The sequence below is a fragment of the Neoarius graeffei genome, chromosome 15 (assembly GCF_027579695.1).
Source record: "Neoarius graeffei isolate fNeoGra1 chromosome 15, fNeoGra1.pri, whole genome shotgun sequence".
NCBI classification, from domain to species: Eukaryota; Metazoa; Chordata; class Actinopteri; order Siluriformes; family Ariidae; genus Neoarius; species Neoarius graeffei.
The window spans coordinates 19,907,281-19,926,782 of NC_083583.1; the positions used below are offsets into that span (position 1 = coordinate 19,907,281).

At 41.4% G+C, this 19,502-nt stretch overlaps 1 protein-coding gene across 2 annotated transcripts in view; it reads right to left on the minus strand.

Moving 5' to 3' along the window:
• Positions 1-867: 867 nt before the first annotated feature.
• Positions 868-19,502, minus strand: part of znf710b (zinc finger protein 710b) — a 66,780-nt gene continuing 48,145 nt past the window's right edge. For both annotated transcript variants that reach the window (XM_060940975.1, XM_060940974.1), the window contains exons 3-5: positions 10,074-10,265; positions 2,980-3,151; positions 868-2,888 (exon numbers count right to left, since the gene is read on the minus strand). In XM_060940975.1, coding sequence (XP_060796958.1) covers positions 2,710-2,888; positions 2,980-3,151; positions 10,074-10,265 — 543 coding nt within the window. In that variant the 3' untranslated portion in view covers positions 868-2,709. The remainder of the gene's footprint in view (positions 2,889-2,979; positions 3,152-10,073; positions 10,266-19,502) is intronic.

The window sequence follows — 19,502 nt, forward strand, 5'->3', positions numbered from 1 at the left end:
TTCTAACTGATGAAAAAAGCTGACATCTTACCCAACCCTGTAAGATTAGCAAGTTCACTATGCAAACAGTAATAAGGAAAAACAATGTGCTCACTCAAACAGAATTTGGCTTGTTGGTTAGCTAATGTTTAATAGCCCTCTCTTTTTTTAAGCTATTTGGAATGAAAGCTAAAGCACTTTAGTAACAAATACAAAACCTAAACTAGTGATTTAACAAGCCAGTTTACAATACATTACATTACATTAATGGCATTTAGCAGACGCTGTTATCCAGAGCAACCTGGGGAGCAGTTGGGGGTTAGGTGCCTTGCTCAAGGGCATTTCAACAATTCCTGCTGGGCCAGGGAATCAAACCGGTGACCTTTTGGTCCCAAAACATGACTAGCTGGCTAATTTAACAAGTGAATTTACAAAACCTACCTAGGTAGCTCATTTAACTAATGAAATGACATAATTTAAAAGGCAAAGGCTAATATATATGTCATAGGCTCATTGCATGTTTTTCTGTCTTGAAAATGTACTTCAGTACAAGTGTTCCTTTTCAATAATACTTGGCTAAAGTCAAACTTACAAAATTACTGTAGTACTAAAAGTTAAATTTCTCAAGCATTTCCAACTGCTGCTGTTAATGACGGCCGATTTACAGCATATGCCCTGTGAGTTACAGTGAAAGAGAGAACCTTACCTCAACATTTCTTGGAGCTGCACGTGAAAGTGTCCTGCTGTCTATGTTGACTTTACACCGGAGTGTTTTTATTTGCTTGTTCATGGTGAAAACAAGTCACGTGAAAAAGCACCAGTCATGATGCAATCAGGTTACAGACGATGAAGAAAATTACCTGGTAAAGTAACGACTATAGCAATTACTTCACTTTGAAAATGCTTTATTTAAAGAAACTAACACAACTGGCAACATTGCCCTATCTGTCTCCTAAGAGATGAAGATTAGACAAGAGCTTTAACTGTCAGTGATAAACCAGGTTTCTCCTCAAAAGATATTAAATGCATTTTTAATCAAAAGGTGCAAAATAAATATCAAACCGATAATATGGGAAAAATTATTGTCTACAAATAACTGGCTGTTGGTGAAGGTATTGATTTCTGGAAACTGTAGTGGTGTCTAAGGGTGGATGCTCATGCAGTGACTTTGGTAATGGGGCCCAAACACACACTCTGAAGTATGTACACTGCTCCACTGAGCACAAATAATATAACAGGTGTGCTTTTACATTCCCTCACATATAAACAACAGTAAGTAGAGGCAAAGAAACTTAAGTGATATTAGTTACGCTGTTTTTTTAAAGGTCCAGTCAGTGATCAAAAAGAGACAATACACAGATGGGTCACAAATTTAAAAACAAAAAACAGTGGATATTGGGGGGGGGGCGCATTTATTTTTGGTGACATGGCAAGTCCATTTGTCCTCTTAGTGTGAACTGTCACTGGAAATCATGATAAAGTTCTTCTGTTCATCTTATGATGAAACAATTCTATCCCGATGGGCATGCTCTCTTCCAGGATGGCCCCGCCCCCATCCACAGGGCATGAGGGCTCACAAAATGATTTGATGAAGATGGAAATAATGTTAGTCATGCTATAGCTACTGTGGTCACCAGACAACGGGAGACTTTGAAGGGAACTCTTAGATAGCGCTCTCCATTTCCATCGTCAAAACACCAACTGAGAGCATCTCTTTTGGAAGAAATGTTCATTTCTAGTACACTTCCAAATGCTTTTATGCCAAGACCTGCTGAAACTGTTCCGGTGGCTCATCATGGCCTAAAACCACTTTACAGTGTTGTAATTTTTTTTTTTAAGTCTCAAATCTATATTATAGCAGTGCTTATTTATGATCTTTTCTTCATACATTACGTACGCTTGCATGAGATGATGTACGGTTTGAACGTATGCCTTCGTAAGCTGCAGTATGACGCCCTCAAAATGCAGATTTGGAGGATGATCACACAGCTTGGGACATCGAAAGAGACAACTGCACTCAGTGAAGGTGCAAAACTTCTTTGATGGCACCTTTACCCGTAATTAGGCTTTGTGGACACATGATCACATCCACCAAGGAACCTTGAGCTATGTAGAGTAAACTGTCTCATTCAACCCTGGGCATGAGGTAGGGAAACATCCTTACGCTGGTAAGGCCAATCCATCGCAGGCAACCTGCACGCGCACACATTCACACCTAGGAGCAACTGTGAGGGAGAACATGCACAGGAACTCGGCACAGACAGTATCCCGAGCTCAGGATCGAACCCTAGAGCTGTGGGGTGGCATCGCTACCCACCTTACTATCAACAAACAAATGCAACCCTTCAATCTCATGCGAGTGTACATTATGTAAGCAATATAAAGACAGTAAATAATCACTTTTTTATATATATATATGTATATTGTTAATTTTTGGTCATGAACTATGCTGAGTGGACCTTTAATTAATACCGTACTGCAGAAATGCAAGACAGCAGCACGGGGTAAACTTACAACTGTTCGAAAGACTCTTAGCAAATTCAGTGGTTCTTATGAAACAGGATCAGTATAGTTACAACAGGAGTCAAACCAAGATAGCCACCTGTCCATCAGTAATAATATAGAAGTCTTGGTTCTCATGGAAATACATAACAGCCAGCTTATGGCTGATAAGTGCCCAATTAGTTCAATGGATACTCAAGAGTATTTCAGCTTTAGTCTTATTAGGGCTCATGCTGTGTTGTAGCTGCCCACATCCTTTCCAAAGTTATAATAGTCCAGCTCCTGTATAGCAACCTCAGAGAGCTTGGTGAGATTAGGCGCGTCGTTAGCATCCATATTTTCAGGGGCGGTGAAGTTAAAGTTATCCTCTTCATAATCCTCATGAGGTTCCAGATCTGGCGGAGCATCTGAGAGACAAATAAGAGGTCAAAAATGAAGCAGCATTGTTGCTGATAATAGAATTTCAGCCTTAAATAGATTTTGTTAGATCTTCCTCACCTTGTCCTTCTGGGGATACATCCATGCCATGTTTGACCTTCATGTGACGACTGAGGTTGCCCTTCAGATTGAATCGGCTGGAGCAGTACGCACACTTAAATGGCTTGCTGCCAGCGTGGAGATGCATGTGACCGAGAAGATTATACATTCGGTTAAATGATTTCCCGCACACCTGTTAAAACAAAAAAGAAAGAAAAAGGGTGACGTATATGTGCAGGAGATTTGAAAGGGACTGAACATTTATTGATGGATAGATAGAGCTTGTGACAGTGGTGCCAGCGCTTTTCAGGGAAAAGTAGCTATTGTATGCTCAAAAGTCAACAGATGATGTCAGAGACTAATTTGCATATTCACTGATTCATCAGCATCATTTGCATATCAAAATGTGTTACATGAGGAAGTAAGATTTTGTGGAGAAGAGAATGAAAGAAGAGGAGTTTTATCAGAACAGAAATTAAAGAGGTTATAACTTATTATGATAAGAAGTCAGCTTTGATCATGGAACCAAAAAATAAAAGTATTTACAAAATAGGCAAAGCAACAATTTACAACCCCAATTCCAAAAAAACTTGGGACTCTGTTTAAAACAAATAAAAACAGAAATGTGATAATTTGCAAAATCATGGAAACCATGAAAAATTGTACAAAGAAAACATCAAATGTTGAAACAGATTTTTTTTTTTTTAAATATACACGGAGTGCAGAATTATTAGGCAAGTTGTATTTTTGAGGATTAGTTTTATTATTGAGCAACAACTATGTTCTCAATCAAACAAAAAGGCTCATAAATATCAAAGCTGAATATGTATGGAAGTTAGAGTGGGGTGTTTTTAGTTTTGGCCATTTTAGGAGAATATGTATGTGTTCAGGTAACTTTCACTGTGCAGAATTATTAGGCAACTTAATAAAAACCAAATATGTAGCCATTTCACTTATTTATTTTCACCAGGTACACTGATATGACAACTCCAGATTTGCAAATAAACATATCTGACATTCAAACACAAAACAAAAACAAATCAGTGACCAATATAGCCACCGTTCTTCATGAGGACACTCAAAAGCCTTCCATCCATAGATTCTGTCAATTTCTTTATCTGTTCACGACCAACATTGTGTGCAGCAGCAACCACGGCCTCCCAGACGCTGTTCAGAGAGGTGTACTGTTTTCCCTCTTTGTAGACCTCACGTTTTATAATGGACCACAGGTTCTCTATGGGGTTTAGGTCAGGTGAACAAGGGGGCCATGTCATTATTTTTTTCACCTTTCAGACCTTTACTGGCTAGCCACGCAGTGGAGTATTTGGACGCATGAGATGGAGCATTATCCTGCATGAAAATCATGTTCTTCTTGAAAGATGCTGACTTTTTCCTATACCACTGCTTGAAGAAGGTTTCTTCCAGGAACTGGCAGTAGGTCTGGGAGTTGAGTTTGAGTCCATCCTCAACTCGAAAAGGTCCAACAAGCTCGTCTTTGATGAAACCAGCCCATAGCAGTACTCCACCTCCACCTTGCTGGCGTCTGAGTCAGAGTGGAGCTCTGTGCCCATTACTGATCCAGCCACAGGCCCATCCATCTGGCCCATCAAGAGTCACTCTCATCTCATCAGACCACAGCACCTTAGAAAAATCAGTCTTAAGATATTTCTTGGCCCAGTCTTGACGTTTTATCTTGTGTGCCTTACTCAGTGGTGGTTGTTTTTCAACCTTCCTTACCTTGGCCATGTCCCTCAGTATTGCACACCTTGTACTCTTTGACACTCCAGGAATGTTGCAACTCTGGAATATGGCAGAACTGGATGCTAATGGCTGCTTGTTAGCTTCACGCTTGATTTTCCGCAGATCATGTGCAGTTATTTTGCACCTTTTTTTTCCCCCCACACGCTTCTTTCGACCCTGTTGACTATTTGCAATGAAACGCTTGATTGTTCGGTGATCACGTTTCAACATCTTCACAATTTCAAGAGTGCTGCATCCGTCTGCAAGACATCTCACAATTTTATACTTTTCAAAGTCTGTCAGATCTCTCTTCTGACCCATTTTGCCAGAGGAAAAGAGGTTGCCTAATAATTATGCACACCTGATATAGCATGTTGATGTCATTAGACCACACCCCCTCTCATTACACAGATGCACAGCACCTGATATACTTAATTGGTAGTAGGCTTTCAAGCCTAAACAGCTTGGAGTGGGACAACATGCATTAAAAGGATGTTGTGGTCAAAATACTCACTTGCCTAATAATTCTGCACTCAGTGTATGCTCATTTTGAACTTGATGCCAGCAACACGTTTCAAAAAAAAGTTAGGACAGGGGCAGGTTTCCTACGGTGTTGCATCACATCTACTTTTAACAACACTCTGCAAACGTTTGGGAACTGAAGAGACCAATTGCTGTAGTTTTAAAAGTGAAAGATTGTCTCGTTCTTGCCTGATCTATAATTTCAGTTGTTCAATGATTCGGGGTCCCCTTTGACATATTTTGCATTTTATAATGCGCCGACTATTTTCACTGGGAGACAGGTCTGAACTAGTCTGGCTAACGCGACTTCAAAGCTCTGTGAGCATTTGGTCTGGCAAAGATATTAAGCCCAACCGTTTCCCAAAGGCGTGGTTGACCCGCCTCCCTGAAATGCCTCAGCTTGCTACTGGTCAAAGCCAGAAAAGGCTGTGACGAAGCTTAAACCAATCACATCACTCTTTCCTCTGACGTATGTGACGCGACGGAAACTGCTTGAGTAACAGGAAGAAGATAAATACCTCCAGGGCTGCTCTTTGCTCCGTTTTCAATGAGAACTTCCCGTTGAATGCTTTCAATACAGCATCTACCGCTGTGTCAAAGGCTTGCCGCTGCTCCATGTTCGTAATGTTTCTAGTGAATGAAGCGCTTCCGGCATAGATTCTGTAAACAATCTATGGCTTCCGGTCGCAGTTCTACTACGTCACTGCCTTGAACACGCCTCTACCCAGGGCCGTTGGAGATGCTCAAAGTTGATTGGCTCCCGATTTTTCGGGAGCTTGGAAGAGCTGGAGATAGCTTGCCTTGCCAGACTAAGTTCGCAACAGGCCCTCGTGTTGCATCACACTTAGGATGGGCGGGCCCAGGCTAGGTCTGAACTGCAGACCAGTTTAGCACCTGGACTCTTGCTATGGAGCCATGCAGTTGTAATATGTGAGCGGCACGGTGGTGTAGTGGTTAGCACTGTCGCCTCACAGCAAGAAGGTTCTTGGTTCGAGCCCAGTGGCAGACAAGGGCCTTTCTGTGTACAGTTTGCATGTTTTCCTCATGTCTGTGTGGGTTTCCGGTTAGGTTAACATGGGGCAGCCTGAAGGTTGGGCTGAAGTGCAAGGCACCAAACCCCCAAACTGCTCCCCGGATGCTGTTACATAGCTGCCCACTGCTCTGGGTATGTGTGTGCCCATTGCTCACTTGTGCATGTGTGTGTTGACTGCTTCAGAGTGCTGTGTGCTCCGTTACTGTATCTGTGCTTGAGTGACAAAGGCTTCTTCTTCTTCGTCAAGAATGCGGTATGATATTGTCTGGATGGCAGCATGTTGCTCCAAATCCTGTATAGATCATTCAACAATAATAGAGCCTTCCCAGATGTGCAAGCTACCTATGCATTAATCCCCCCCCCCCACACACACACACACACACATGTTGGCAGTTCAAAAACCTGCGTACTGATAAGTTGGATGGTCCCTCTCCTCTTTAGCCAGGAGGACGCGGTGTGCATTATTTTCAAAAATAATTTCAAATTTCAATTCCGCAGACCACAGGACAGGCTTCCACTTTACCGCAGTCCAGTGTAAAAGAGCTCGGGCCCAGAGAAGGCAGGGGCGTTTATGGATATTGTTTATATATGATTTTAACTTGCATTTGTGGATGCAGTGATGAACTGTTTTCCCAGACGATGTTTTTCTGAAGTGTTCCTGAGCCCATACAGTGATTTCCACTCAGAAATCATGCCTGTTTTTAATGCAGTGTCACCTGAGGACCTGAAGATCACAGCCATCCAGTGTTGGTTTTCGGCCTTGTCTCTTGCATACAGAGATTTCTCTGGATTGTTTTCCGAATCTTTTAATATTATGATTTATCGTAGATGATGTGATCCCCAAATTTTTTTCAATTTTACATTGAGGAATGTTATTCTTAAATTGTTGAATTATTTGCCCACACAGTCTTTGACAGAGCAGTGAACCCCTCCCCATCTTTACTTCTGCGAGACTCAGCCTCTCTGGGATTCTCTTTTTATACCCAATCATGTTGCTGATCTGTTGCCAAATAACCATATTAGTTTCTTGTTTTATTTTTTTTTAATAAAACACCCCCCACAACACCATTACACAACTTTTCGAGTCTTTTGCTGGTCCAGTCCCAAATTTTTTGAAACATATTGCTGGCACTAAAAATTTCTCAGTTTCAACATTTGATATGTTGCTTTTGTACTATTTTCAATTAAAGCTAGACGGCCTTTCGATTTCATAAAATTGGTAAAATTTAGTTCCCTCTGAAATTTGGTAAGTGTGATGTATGTTTATGTCTGTAACATCTAAATAAATGAAACAATATCAGCCCATTCTGTGGCTGGGAAGTTATTTAATTTGAGGGGATTCCCGAGCAAATAATGTGCATGAAATCACTCACTTCACGCAGTCAAGCAGACAGAGGAAGTCCATGTGTGCATACGCAGGTTTACCACCTTCTTTTGGGTTTTACAGCAGCTGGCATCCACAGTGTTGTATTACTGCCATCTACAGGTATACCTCTGACCGTGCAATGAACAGTTCCATCATTCTGTCGCTAAATGAACAGCTGATCACACCGAGGTGCTTGCTGACTGCCGATATTTATTAGTTTGGCCCTGCGTTTCCTTTCCTTCGCAACATATCTTTTCTTCTAGCTTTCTGTTACTGTAGTCGGTCTTCCACGTTTCATTCACATACTCGCGTCCTCCATTTTTCTGTCCTGTTTCAAATTTGTATCCCACAATGCCTTGTGCGACTGGGGAAAGCCCACCACGTGATGCGTGACATAATATCTTGAATTGGGTCATGGTGAAGCAGGAAAAAAAAAAAAATAGAGAATTTAGGGCCACGTGGCCTTAAATTCATTAATCGTTCTATTTTTAAAAACCTAATAAAATTGGAAGCCTGTGATTTGTGCTTTTGGTCCACTAAACAAAAATAGTTGAGTGTTGGGGAAAATTCTTTTTATGACCTAAACTTGAAAAATCTGAAAGGCAGTCTACCTTTAAAAATAGGGTTTCAGTGACTGTAAATCACCACATTCTGTTTTTATTTACGTTTTACACAACATCCCAACTTTTTTGGAATTGGGCTTGTACAAAATGCTATGCTTTTTATCAAGAATGCAGAAAAAACAAGCAGTGGTCGTGAGTATTTGTATCATATGGTAGCTGGACAACCGTATTGTGTGCAGGACAGTCACTCAGGTCAGTTTTTTAAAATAAATAAATAAATAAATAAATATATACACTACCGTTCAAAAGTTTGGGGTCACTTTGAAATGTCCTTATTTTAGAAAGAAAAGCACTGTTCTTTTCAATGAAGATCACTTTAAACTAATCAGAAATCCACTCTATACATTGCTAATGTGGTAAATGACTATTCTAGCTGCAAATGTCTGGTTTTTGGTGCAATATCTCCATAGGTGTATAGAGGCCCATTTCCAGCAACTCTCACTCCAGTGTTCTAATGGTACAATGTGTTGCTCATTGCCTCAGAAGGTTAATGGATGATTAGAAAACCCTTGTACAATCATGTTAGCACAGCTGAAAACAGTTGAGCTCTTTAAAGAAGCTATAAAACTGACCTTCCTTTGAGCAGATTGAGGCTACGTTTACATTAGACCGTATCTGTCTCGTTTTCTTCGCGGATGCACTGTCCGTTTACATTAAACCCCCTGGAAACGCCAGGAAACGGGAATCCGCCAGCGTCCACGTATTCAATCCAGATCGTGTCAGCTCCGGTGCTGTGTAAACATTCAGAATACGCGGATACGCTGTGCTGAGCTCTAGCTGGCGTCGTCATTGGACAACGTCACTGTGACATCCACCTTCCTGATTCGCTGGCGTTGGTCATGTGACGCGACTGCTGAAAAACGGCGCGGACTTCCGCCTTGTATCACCTTTCATTAAAGAGTATAAAAGTATGAAAATACTGCAAATACTGATGCAAATACTGCCCATTGTGTAGTTATGATTGTCTTTAGGCTTGCCATCCTTCCACTTGCAAGTAGTAAGTGATATGCGCTGGGATCACACACACAGCGGCTCAGTCCCGAATCGTGGCTTGTTCACTTCACTCGCGCGCTGTGAGAGCTGCGCAGGGCCGGAGTGCGCACCCTCCACCCTCGCTGTTCAGGGCGGAGTGATTTGGAGCGCAGGATGCCTGCGGAGCCGAGCGTATCCGTGTATTAGGCTTGCCATCCTTCTACTTGCAAGTGGTGAGCCTTGCGCATGCCCTAAATGCACTGGGATCATGTTACGCGCCGTCTGAAACGCACTGGGATCATGTTACGCGCCGTCTAAAGTCATGTGATTAGCGTATCCGCGTATTGGCGTTGCTGTGTGCACGGCTAACGGTTTTAGTGTAAACGCGAATCGTTTTAAGAACGTTAATCTGATGATCCGCTGATTCGACGTAATGTAAACGTAGCCTGAGTTTCTGGAGCATCACATTTGTGGGGTCGATTAAATGCTCAAAATGGCCAGAAAAATGTCTTGACTATATTTTCTATTCATTTTACAACTTATGGTGGGAAATAAAAGTGTGACTTTTCATGGAAAACACAAAATTGTCTGGGTGACTCCAAACTTTTGAACGGTAGTGTAAATAAATAAATAAATAAATAAATAAAATCACAAACACAATTTAACAAACAAAAAAAAAAGAAAATCACCATGCCTCGTAGGCAAAGTCATTAATTTGGCAACAGTGGGTTGTGTACTGTCAACCAGATGGGTCAGAAATCTTCATGGTGTCAGTGCTAATCAATAAGACCTTTGCGCTCAGCAAAATCTGGAACTTCTTGACTCGTGTCTGTGGTGCTCGGACATTCTGCAAACTTACCTTGCACTTAAAGGGTTTCACAGGAAGGTGGACGATCATGTGAGTTTTCAGAGTCTGCTTCTGGACGAAGGACTTGAAGCAGACATGACACTGAAAGGGTCGGACACTGGCATGGATCAGCATGTGCCTCCTCAGGTTTGCAGACAACGTGAACTCGCGAGCGCATACATCACACTTGAAGCCCTTTGTTACCTGAGAATCAACAACAGGAAGCAACAAAGACTGGTGACATCTCAAGGAACGACTTACAGCAGATGTTAGTCTGAGATCGCCGACCATTCATCTCCTGAAAAATGACAATACTTTCTTTTTTGGCTTGAAAAAGGACCGTTTATGTACACAGAACTGGTAGTTTATTAGGTACACAACCCCCTTCTCTCTAGGGATGGCGAAAACTAAAAAAAATCTTGACCGACCACTGAGTCTCATTAGCCGGTTAAAGTCAGTTAACCTATGAGTTTAACAGGGATGCAAACGGCGTGCCTTTTGGCGGATGCCGCCTTTTTCACGGCTGAATTGTGCAGATCCGATTTTTTTTTTTGGGGGGGGGGGGGGGGGGGGCGTTGGAGTGTCTGAATAATTTCAACTGCATTTGCTTATTTAGTAATTTTAATACAGAATTTACTCTGATGAAATTATTCAGACACTCCAACGCCCCCCCCCCAAAAAAAAAAAAAATTGGATCTGCACGATTCAGCCGTGAAAAAGTCGGCATCTGCGCCTTTAGTTTGTGTGGAGAGATATGATCTGCAATAACATGCATTGCTGGCTACAGACCGAAACACACTTTCAGAATGCACTGGTCAAGGCAGGACTAAACTCGATGTACCTTCTAATAATAATTAAAAAAAAAAAACAGAATAGTAATTTGTAAGCTAAAAAGCCTGTGTCTACACTTTTCTCTCGCCGAGTGGCAGCTGTTTTCAACTGGCGCGGGAGGGCGGGACATGACTGAATGGGTGTTTCTGATTTGTCAGCTGTCGTCCTTACACTGCATGGCATGCCCCAAGCGTTTACAACACAGAATTCCAGGTTCTCCGCTCCAAAATCGGCAGCTTCAAAACGAGTGATTTTTTTTTTTTTAACTGACATCCAAAAAAAAAAATTTAACCGGTTGACGTTGATTCGGTCAACCACCGGTCAAACGGTCATCGGTTAACATCCCTACTTCTCACCATCTGTACGTTCCAACGAGCGTGACGCAAACGCATCGTGTGGTATAAACCAGTGTTTCTGGTACGAGTGTTGAACTGATAGTTGGTATGAGTAAAATGAAAGAACAAAGTGAGTTTATGAAATGCTCGCTGGTGTTAGCAATTCTACATTTACAGATACTTTCATCCAAAGCAATTTACAAATGAGCTGAGTAGATGAGCTTTTTTTTTTTTTTAAATCTGCAGTTTTTCATTCCAAACAAGCTTAATCAGTTGACCTTGGTGTCCAATCAGGATTGGTGGCTGCTTGGTTGGAGGGAAACACTGCAACCGTAGAGGCCCTTTGCAGAGAAGACTGGGCACACTCGTTTTAGCATCTCCATAACAAGTGTCGTCTTAGAAAAAGCATCTCTCCAGCAGACACTGGATGTCATAACTGTATTGATGTGGAGGGGGGAGAAAAAAAAAACCCGTCTGGTTGGACAAATCAAGATTTGTATTCCATCTTGCTACTTTAAAAATTAAGCAGCACAGATCCCATTATTTTTTATGTTAACAATACAAGATTTACTGATCTCCACTAAAAAGTATATGAACGTGACCACAGTACTGACCAAGTTCAGCCCTCCATGGCAACAATTTGTCCACATTTTATAGGACACTTCGAGCATGACAGGAGGCTCGTATCATTGCTGAATGGTTCCAACATTCCCCTAATCACACAACAGCTACCAACTGGAGATGAAGGTGAGCATGTGCCTCCTTCGAGACATTCATCCTTCTGAACTGCTGCTTATGCTTAATCACAGGGCAGCTGAATGCACTTGAAAGAAAGCGCCAACTGCCGTTCCACATACACAAGCTTGCAGATGGCCGTGATTGGTTAATATCACGCCGATCAGGCTTTCGTCTAAACCGGGGAACAGGGGCGCTGCGCCCTCTTACTCTCGGCGTGCGCCCTCTTACTGAAATGCCGATTGAACCCCAAGTCACACTTAGGCCATGCACTTATATGCTACTGCACAACATGCAATCTTTCTCAAAACGATCTTTTCTCCGTGAAAACACCCCAGCAACACCACGTGACAATGTGTCTGATCATCAAATACGTTATAATTATTCCAAAACTATTCCAATCATAGTAGATACACCGCCAGACGGTGCAAAAACAATCCGAATTGGCGTTTTCCAGACTGAGGCGCCATGCTGTTTAGTTGTTTACTTGTCGCGGCTGCTCTCGCGAGATTTGACATGGGTTACATACAAGGTCAGCTGACTTGTAGAGCAAGATTTCTCGAGACTGAATGACCTTTCACCCACCGGCGCGGGAGCTTTTGACAGAAGTAGTTCGCGAGTTGTTTTTGTTGACACTTGGGCATTTAAAGATGTCATCCTGCCGCACGAAACGGAAGAAAGCCAAAGACTCGCACGGCGGAGGGGGGTACGGACAACCAGCACCATCCCCCCCCCCCGTCGCTTCGCTCCCTCGCCATGGTGAGCGCCCTCATACTAAATTTTTCAAGAAAAAACCCTGCCGATTCACAGGGGCAAGAGTAAGCCCATCTTCCGGCCCAGAAAGCATGGTCAAAAGTGTTCTGTTGGACACCCAACATGGATGGTTGTGGCATCATCATGATTCAGACTTCTTGTCTCCAAGAAATGCTTTCGGGTTGCAGTACAACATTCCTGTGCGACACATCCCAGGATCTGTTTGAATCTTGCCCTGGCCAAACACATTACATTTAAGCAAGCACAACACTACTAGATAAGGGTACCTAACAGTCTAGAAACTCAGGGGATATGGCTTTTTTTTTTGGTGAATCTACAACAGGGGTGTCAAACTCCAGTCCTGGAGAGCCTAGAGAGATTTGAGTTTGGCCTCTTCTACCACACCAAATTCATCCCATGAAGGTGCTGAAAACACAAAACAAACAAGTGGTGTCTGTTTTGTTTGAGGAAAGAGGAACAGGCAAAGAGAACAAGTCAAACTTGATCCCGGCAGGGATGTCTCTACCAGCAAATCTAGTCTTTGTTGTTAGTAGTTTGCATGCCTGAATTACTCTTAAAATATACTCCAAACATGAAGGAAACGACTGAAGAAAAACTATTTCAGACCATGCGGATCCTGTCTGCATCAATTCCAAAATCTGATCGGTTCATTTGCTGGTTAAAATTCTAATTCCAAATAAATTCTATAAATATTCAGATACTTGAGATATTGTGCTAAAAAGAACCTTGGAGAGATGCATGGACAGATGGATACAGTGACAACCAATGGCAAAAATCACAGCTAGCCAACAACGGGCCTCGAGTTCCTGAACATGAAGGTGTAAGTAAAATCTCTGTCAGACAATCGGGAAGGAAGGAAAAACTGTTGTAGAATAACTATTTTAGACAGACATTTCACCTTGCTGTGACCTTGACCCAGATTGGAACAATTCCAAAATCAGTTCATCTACAGGTTACAGTGACAATGCCATATAAATCCTCCAAATATTCAACGTTATTGAGATATCGCACTAAAGATAATAATCGGACAGACCGCTGGACACCTGGATTGGAAAGGGAAAAAAAAAAAAACAGGAAAGGAAAAAATAAACAGATTGACAGCTTGAGAACAACAAGGAACTACATGGTGGTCTTCAACAATAAATGAGCAAGACCATGGGTTTCCCCAAAGCGTTTTAGCGTATCGGGCCCGATATGCTTGCTCTGCCTGCCGATACGCTTAGTCGCTTTAGTTAAAATCCGATACGCTTAGATTTATACCGATACGTTAAAATTTCCTACCCACAAGTAACTAGACTGCGGTCTCAAAAGTAGCCGGTCACCGGCGGCAAATCGCCGTCTGTGGCTTGTTATGCGGCTATTGTCAGTCGAGTCACAAAATTTAATATTAAATATTTCTGACGGCAAAAAAAAGTTGTGAACGTAAATTACATCCACTATGTCATGTATGTCCGTTGCCGCGTCAACTTAGTTTACATCCTCGACATGAGTGCAGCCATTACTGCCCCTTGTGCCATATGTAAGCCGTACTCTGATTGGCTTAGAGTGTTCCATGGACTGTGAATGGTTCATACCATCATGTGACTCACAAATGGCAACGAAGAGAGTTGCAAGCGGCTCCATGCTGGATGCGTGGCTAGAAAGGTCTAGAGGGAAAGGTAAACTTACGTTTTTGAACGCAAATTCATTCTGTCATTGTGTTGATATAGAAAAATAAACATGTCTTAGTCCACCGTTTCTCAGCCTTGCTTAAGACATTATAATCGCAGATTGTAAAGTTGACTCTGCGTTTGACAGCTGCTCGAAAAAACAAACTGCATGCGTAACAACGCTAATCAAGCTTAACCTAGACGACCCGCCTCAAATACCCGTCCCGGGTAAATGTTATCCCAATTTTAGATGACCTGTTCCAAACCATCCCGCCCCATGAAAAATTCGTACTTGCATCTCTCTCACTCTCATATATATATATATATATATATATATATATATATATATATACACACACACACGCACACATACATGTGTGTATATATATATATATATATATATATATATATATATATATATACACACACACACACACTCATAATATTTGTTGTGCCTAACCCACACTAAATAACTAGATTTATATAATTTCTATTCAGTAGGCCCCTAGCCTGGGCCTGCCCATCCTAAGCGTGACGCAACACGAGGGCCTGTTGCGAGCTTAAGTCTGGCCAGGCAAGCTATCTACAGCTCTTCCAAGCTCCCGAAAAATCGGGAACCAAATCAACTTTGAGCATCTCCAACGGCCCTGGGTAGAGGCGTGTTCAAGGCAGTGACGTAGTAGAACTGCGACCGGAAGCCATAGATTGTTTACAGAATCTATACCGGAAGTGCTTCATTCACGCTTCCGCATCTATTACGCATAGATGCTGTATTGAAAACATTCAACGGGAAGTTCTCATTGAAAACGGAGCAAAGAGCAGCCCTGGAGGTATTTATTGAAAGGAAGGACGTTTTCGCCTTGCTCCCGACCGGCTTCGGTCAGAGTTTAATCTACCAGTTAGCCCCGTCGCGTCGCATACGTCAGAGGAAAGAGTGATGTGATTGGTTTAAGCTTCGTCACAGCCTTTTCTGTCTTCGACCAGTAGCAAACTGAGGCATTTCAGGGAGGCGGGTCAACCACGGGCTCTGGGAAACGGTTGGGCTTAATATCTTGGCCAGACCAATAGCTCAGAGAGCTTTGAAGTCGCGTTAGCCAGACTAGTAGGCCCGTACATGATTAGGTTGATGAGATTTGGATAAAAGTTATTTTCAATAGAAATGCTGAGACTGTCAATGAGTGCTGCTAGCTGCTGTTTTTTTAATAACGATGAAGTCAGCTGATGAAGTGCATGTAGCTGCATTTTATGTAACAGTTTATTGACTGCCAAAAAATAAACATTTTGATTATAATTGAAGTTGTTTTGTTCTTCATCTGTATTCAAGATTTCACCATATTCTTCGATAGTATTAGAGAATCTGGAGAAACTTGTCACTTTAGCTTAGTCAAAGTGCACATCAGACTTAAAATTATTATATCATCCATATGTGGTTTTCAATCGGACTACTTTTTATGTGTTTGTTTGCAAACATTTCTGAAATTTGATAAAATGACTGGGGTATGGTTTCATATTTCAAGTTTCCAAATAGTATTGATTACCCTTTATTTTCACTGTTAAAAGTTACCAGAGGCCACCATTTCTCAGTGCATTTCATAAAATTTTCCGTGCCCAAAGGGGGGCGCACCCCCCTTTGAACCCCCCCGCACGCTTTGCGTGCATTATGTCTGCCACTGGCAGACATTTTACCATTTTGCACCCTGCTGTAAATTATTTGTACCCTGCTATTCTCCCAAACTTTGAAGCCCCTGCTAGATACATAGGAGAGCAAATAACAGATCCATTTACATACCGATTGATATTTGTGTTAAACAAGCGGTCTTTTTTTCCAATATTTGTGTTGATTCTGTCAAAGTAATATGTCCGCGTGGTATGATGTAAACAAACTGTAATCTGTTGGCTACGTCAAGATCGCGTGTTCAAACCGTCCAATAAAAAATATCGAAAGAAAACGTCAAACATCCCGGAAGTTTCCGATTCATTATAAGCGATCTCATTGGCTGCCGATGTTGTCCCGCACCAGACGGACAAAGCCGACTGACTTTAATAACCTAGGAGAAGACTCGCTGGACAATTTGATCCACATCAGCATGGATGACAGCGAGATGGACTATGAGAGGGTTGCCCAACATTGGGCCGAGCAAAAGCCAAGGAGAATTAATCTGCTTTAAAGGAGCAGAAAACTCAATTCATTAGTTTGGGTTTGCAGAAAGATTATGTACTTATAAACACTCTCACGAAGTGAAGTTGTCCAAATGTGTCAAATACAGCATAATTTCAAATAACAATCATAAGAATTTTTGGCAGTGTGATGTCCCTGGGATCCATTTAACAAAAGACGGCTCCGGATTATTCTTTTGTTAAAGGCTCACAGTGACATCACACTGCCAAATACGCTTATCATTATTATTTGAAATTATGCTACATTTGACACTTATTAACACAATCTCTTCATGAATGTTTTTATAAATACATAATCTTTCTGCAAACAAATGTATGAAGTTTTCTTTTCCTTTAAATACGTTTTAATCTTAATCTAGTCCATTTAATAAAGTGCCAAAATTTAAACTTTATAATATGCAGTTGTCTTACTTTTCTTTTCAGTGCATCTTAGTTATACATATATTATGGTAATTGCATCAGAAACATTCTAAATCATTACAGTTATAGTAATACAGCAACTTATTTTAAGGTGGCAGGTCTTAGGTTCAGATCCCTTTGTGATCAACAGGAGGTCATGATGATCGATTCTCTTCATTGGATTGCATAAGATGGAGCAAAACACTTCATATTTTCATGCACATTTTTGTTACAACACTACTTGATCATAGATAATTAAGTGCAAGGGATCCCTGTAGATTTTCAAATCTATCGTATACCTCAGTAATCTATAACAAAACAGTTTAACTTGCATGTTGAACTTTAAGGTGAAATTTCAAATGTGTATACATTAATACTATTGAGGTCAGAAATCATTGAAGCACGGTTAAAATCTATTCTATAATCATGTATCTAAAACCTCTCAGAGACCCTGAAAATGCACCAGAGAGCATCTATTTTCAGAAAATTTTAAGGGGGGGGCATGCCCCCGCACCCCCCTAATTTCGCTTCGCGCCGTTGGTGCTCAATTGTCTGTGTTTTATCATGCCAGAATTTAGGGCTTTAATTTTTTTCTGGGGAAAACACTGAAGATGAAATGTAGAACGGACAGGTAACAGACAAAGAAACGAAAAACGAGACCGTTAATGACGGTGTAGCTCACTCCGGCCCCGTCTAGTCCAGAAGGAACAATCTAAAGTGCCCCACCTTGTGCAGTTCTACTCTCAGTCAGTCCAGCTCAAATACTTGCCAGAAAGAATCAAAAACAGCAAGGAATTGACTGAGAAGAAGCGATTTTTGTTGAACTGCTCATTAAGGCTTAAATAGCCCATAACTTCATTAATAACTGCAATTAAGCAACTATGAGTAGAAGCTATATGCACCCTAGGTACCCCTACCTTCATGCCAGAAGGAATCAAAATCGGTGAAGAATTGAGAGAGAAGAAGCGATTTTTGTTGAACTGCTCATTAAGGCTTAATTAGCCCATAACTTCATTAATAACTGCAATTAAGCAACTATGAGTAGAAGCTATATGCACCCTAGGTACCCCTACCTTCATGCCAGAAAGAATCAAAATCAGTGAAGAATTGAGAGAGAAGAAGCGATTTTTGTTGAACTGCTCATTAAGGCTTAATTAGCCCATAACTTCATTAATAACTCCAATTAAGCAACTATGAGTAGAAGCTATATGCACCCTAGGTAGCCCTACCTTCATGCCAGAAAGAATCAAAAACGGCGAAGAATTGACCGAGAAGAAGCGATTTTTGTTGAACTGCTCATTAAGGCTTAATTAGCCCATAACTTCATTAATAACTGCAATTAAGCAACTATGAGTAGAAGCTATATGCACCCTAGGTACCCCTACCTTCATGCCAGAAAGAATCAAAATCAGTGAAGAATTGAGAGAGAAGCAGCGATTTTTGTTGAACTGCTCATTAAGGCTTAATTAGCCCATAACTTCATTAATAACTCCAATTAAGCAACTATGAGTAGAAGCTATATGCACCCTAGGTAGCCCTACCTTCATGCCAGAAAGAATCAAAAACGGCGAAGAATTGACCGAGAAGAAGCGATTTTTGTTGAACTGCTCATTAAGGCTTAATTAGCCCATAACTTCATTAATAACTGCAATTAAGCAACTATGAGTAGAAGCTATATGCACCCTAGGTACCCCTACCTTCATGCCAGAAAGAATCAAAATCAGTGAAGAATTGAGAGAGAAGCAGCGATTTTTGTTGAACTGCTCATTAAGGCTTAATTAGCCCATAACTTCATTAATAACTCCAATTAAGCAACTATGAGTAGAAGCTATATGCACCCTAGGTACCCCTACCTTCATGCCAGAAAGAATCAAAAACGATGAAGAACTGACCGAGAAGAAGCGATTTTTGTTGAACTGCTCATTAAGGCTTAATTAGCCCATAACTTCATTAATAACTGCAATTAAGCAACTATGAGTAGAAGCTATATGCACCCTAGGTACCCCTACCTTCATGCCAGAAAGAATCAAAAACGGCGAAGAATTGACCGAGAAGAAGCGATTTTTGTTGAACTGCTCATTAAGGCTTAATTAGCCCATAACTTCATTAATAACTGCAATTAAGCAACTATGAGTAGAAGCTATATGCACCCTAGGTACCCCTACCTTCATGCCAGAAAGAATCAAAATCGGTGAAGAATTGAGAGAGAAGAAGCGATTTTCATGAAATGTTGGCAACGCTGGATGGACAACGGATGACACGTGTCGGCCGGATGAGCTAATAAGCTGTCCATAAAAATTATAAAAAGAGCAAGCATTTGGATATCATAATTGCAAAGTCGATCACGTTTACGGAAAATGAGGCTAAGGTAGCTAGGAAATACTTGTGTGCTATTCTTTAACGGAGCAAGAGTTATGGCATTAACTCCAGGAATAGTTCATGTAAGCCTGGAGTTGGGAGCAGATCAGAGATAATGTTGAGATTCCGATATTGATTCTCCTGCTAGCTGTATACCCGGGATAAGCATAAATTTCGGACCT